The sequence below is a fragment of the Eimeria acervulina genome, genomic scaffold, assembly GCF_000499425.1.
Source record: "Eimeria acervulina Houghton genomic scaffold, Eah_scaff1610, whole genome shotgun sequence".
Lineage (NCBI taxonomy): Eukaryota > Apicomplexa > Conoidasida > Eucoccidiorida > Eimeriidae > Eimeria > Eimeria acervulina.
This window is the reverse complement of record NW_013550173.1, coordinates 3,158-6,801: the sequence shown is the minus strand read 5'-3', so window position 1 is coordinate 6,801 and position 3,644 is coordinate 3,158. Positions and strand designations below refer to the sequence as shown.

Here is a 3,644-nt window from a genome sequence, read left to right as displayed (position 1 = left end):
CTCTGCAAACCCTCTCCAGTCTCTACTCTCTTTAAAGCGCTGATATAAATGCCCTATCAAGTAAGAGGCGTCTTGCAACAAATACGGGGGCACCAAACTCTTCCGCACGCGAACAAGACCTAAGAAACACAAACATTCAAAGCAAACAAACTGGAAGTAAATATATAAATAGTCTCTAAGTTTATGCGCCTAGGGTATGGGGATTACTGTTGTTAGGGTTTACGTTCTGAGGGGTCTTGTTTAGGGTTTAGGGCTTAAGGGTAGGAGTTGCTATCAAATTTGCTGATGCACACCACCTCAATTAACTTAACTCATTTGCCAGGGTTTGAAAGACTAACAGTAAGGCTTTAGGGTTTAGGGTGCAGGGTTTAGGGTTTAGGGTGTTCAGTGCTTACCAGAGAAGTCCTGTCTTCTACAGTACAGATACGACTTCTCTGCTGCTTCCTCGTGGAGTTTAATTTCTGAATGCAATAAAGCATAAATATAGATAAACACAAGACATAATTCAAACGAACAAATGCTTGAAACTCTAAATCATAAACCCTAAACCTTACAGCCGTCCTTGGCACAAACAAACCCGCAATACGTACAGCTGAAACCCACAGCAAGATATATATATATATATATATACATATATACATATATATACGCACCTTTTGGAGAGGGTTTGACGCATTTGAAGACGATGTTTTTGAAGGAGAAGACTCTGCCGTCTCTATATACCCCATGTTGATTAACAAGATGTCTTTCTGCTTTTGCATGGGCACTGGCGAGCCCAAATGCTTCGGTTCTATTAATAATAACTTGCCAGAAGTGTCCATACACCCTATCCATATCATCCCTCAAGCATGTACAAATGTTCTGAAGACGATGCTCGCTTAAAGGAGCTTGATATAAACTCTTTGCATTCTGCCAAAGGTGATAAGACACCCCAGGGTCTTGAAACGACTGTTGACGCTCCACATGAGAAAACGCTGAAAAAAAGCAAACAACACAAACAAAAACAACGAAAAGCAAATAACCAAAAACAAACAACAGAAGAAGAAATAACATAATATATACTTTAATATATATATATATATAGTTAGCATCATGAGATCCAGGTGCACACAGTAGACCAAAGTTTTTATGTCTTTACATTTTTGTTCATTCAACTCGAATTCTTTGCCTAACCACACCCTCATTATCCTGTTGATATATTTAGTATGTGTATGTTGATGCACTATATAATGCATTTAAAAACAATGTGTAACATATATATATATATATATATATATATATATTACAGGAAAAGGATTTCATGGGTTTCGTCGTAGTGAGCGCAAGCAAGGAAAAGATTATTTTTTCTGGTATATATATTTATTTGATTAGCTAAAAATATTTTCTTGTTGCGGCGTATGCACAGCTTAGTGGATGATGTTTATACCTTTTTCTTTAATTCGGCGTTCAATAATCGGTCTTTTGTGTTTTTCTTTGATATATTCAACCTCAGGAGGAAAGAACCCTTCATGCTTCATCTCTATCCCTCGCATGCTATCCCAGGACTTGTACATTTGCAGCACTTTCATTGCAAGCTTTTCTTCTTTTGTTAGTTTTCTGCTGGCGCGTCTCTCTTGCTGCTTCAGCTGCTGCCGCTGCTGCCTCTCCAACTCCCTCTTCTTCTTTTGCTGCTGTGCATAGTCAACACCCTGCAGCAACGCCTCCGTAAAACCAGGAGACAGATCCAACTCCCCGTGCTCTACCAGCGTCACTTGTCTAAGGACAAAACGAACAACAAAAACACACAACAACAAAAACACCTCGTGAATAGTCAAGCATACGTGTGCATGCATGCATACATGTTGCAATTATCTCATGCATGCATGCATGCATGCATGAGACTATTCATGAAAACACCAGGCGACGCCCCCCTCATTAGTCACATGCATGCGTGCATGCAATTATGCATGCATCCATGCATGCAAGGACTAGAAAAAGGAGCTTTATTGAAGAGCCAAGCAGCAAGCCTAAATAGCCTCACCGCCTACAGTGCGCCTCTGCACGTATGAGGGAAGGAAGAACTTCTTCTAAACTTCTTCTTATTAGAATTCGTTTATATGCCGCCTCGACGAACTCAACCAGAGGGCGAAACGCCAACATCTTCTCTGCCTGCAACGTCTCTAAAGCACGAGCCGCCTCAGCTTTCAGAAACACCATTGTCTTGCCAACCTAAAACACATAAATCGCAACTAAGTACCCTCTATGAATACCAGTAACGTATAATGTACAAGCACCTATATATATGCACATATATATATATATATATATATGCATATGTTTTAGCTTTTGTTCATCTTGGGTACCTTTATAAATATAAAAGCATGTACATGCATATTTATACATGCTAAACGTTGTAGAATATTCAACAAATAGATTAAATAGGTAGCAGTACGTGGAGACGGTGCTGGATAATATCATATTCATGAACAATATTTATCTTCTGGCACTTACAACAAGTATAATAATTAGCATAAAAACATATTTTTAAAACTACCTAATTTGTGTGTTTCCTCACCGCCCATTCATCAGCCGCCAGGCCTGAGGCCTGCAGCATTTGAATTGCCACTTCTTTTCTGTCTGCTTCTGAGTTGGCTGCACCGAGTTCAAGCCACCGAAACCTCTTAACAAATTCATGGAAGGGCCTTCTAAAAGAATACCCAATCTGCCGCAGCTGCAAGGCCTCCAGGATAGACAAAGAAAACAGCTGATTCAGCACCTTTGGTGCGTCCCACTCCAACGGACGCTTCGTTTCGTTCGGCTTCAAACAACGAATAAAGTGAGGCTCCGTCTCCTGCAGCAACATATCAACCCTAAACTTTAAGCCCTAAACCCTAAACCCTGACAATAACCGCCATATCGCACGCGCCCTTGGTTACTCTGCGAGCAAATACCTAAGATGCCTTTAGGGAAGGCTTTTCAGCTTTTATTCTGCTGAGGACAGGTGAATGTTTATTGCTGTACAAAAGATTCGTTTCTGCTAATTGCTGTGCAGGCAGTTTGTTCCTGAATGAGTTGGCTGTCTTGTGCTGCATAAAAAGAAAGACAAGAAATACCCGAATGAGGCCGATCATAGAGCTCAACGAGCGAAGAAACTGCGAAGCAATCAAAGACCCTTTTCCGATCTTCCCTGCTTCCACGACAACATCTTCAAACATGCCTGCCATGACGGCGTTCGGGGAGGCCTTGAGTACATCGAGGAGTTCTTTCTTCAATATATCCTGGTTCTTCTCAAGGAAACCATCACAAGAATACTCAATATCCGCTATTGTATGACGCACTACAAACTTTATCCGCTGGTCTCGCCGAGAAGGAAGCACCACTCCGCGGCCTCCCAACTTGCGAACGATCATACCGCATAAAGCCTGCAGAAAGCGGAAACCAGGGAGCAGAGACAGAGCATTAAAAAGGATATGTTAAAAATAATATATTAATAATACTGGGTTGCAAAGAACATGACGAAGAGGACACAACACAGCTTTTGCGCAGCAGAAGGATACAACATCCTGCCCTGGGTTGTAACCGTTCAACATGGAAAATTCACCAGGAAACTGAAACAGCATCACCAACCCCATTTAAGTGCTTCTCTTTCTCTCTCTCTCTCTCTC

At 41.3% G+C, this 3,644-nt stretch overlaps 1 protein-coding gene across 1 annotated transcript in view; it reads right to left on the bottom strand.

Moving 5' to 3' along the window:
- Positions 1–56: 56 nt before the first annotated feature.
- EAH_00061590 (myosin A, putative) overlaps positions 57–3,644 on the bottom strand; it is a gene marked incomplete at both ends in the record, with an annotated part of 5,724 nt that continues 2,136 nt past the window's right edge. The window contains 7 exons of the mRNA XM_013396978.1: positions 57–119; positions 396–461; positions 724–974; positions 1,427–1,755; positions 2,021–2,208; positions 2,555–2,830; positions 3,093–3,401. Coding sequence (XP_013252432.1) covers positions 57–119; positions 396–461; positions 724–974; positions 1,427–1,755; positions 2,021–2,208; positions 2,555–2,830; positions 3,093–3,401 — 1,482 coding nt within the window. The remainder of the gene's footprint in view (positions 120–395; positions 462–723; positions 975–1,426; positions 1,756–2,020; positions 2,209–2,554; positions 2,831–3,092; positions 3,402–3,644) is intronic.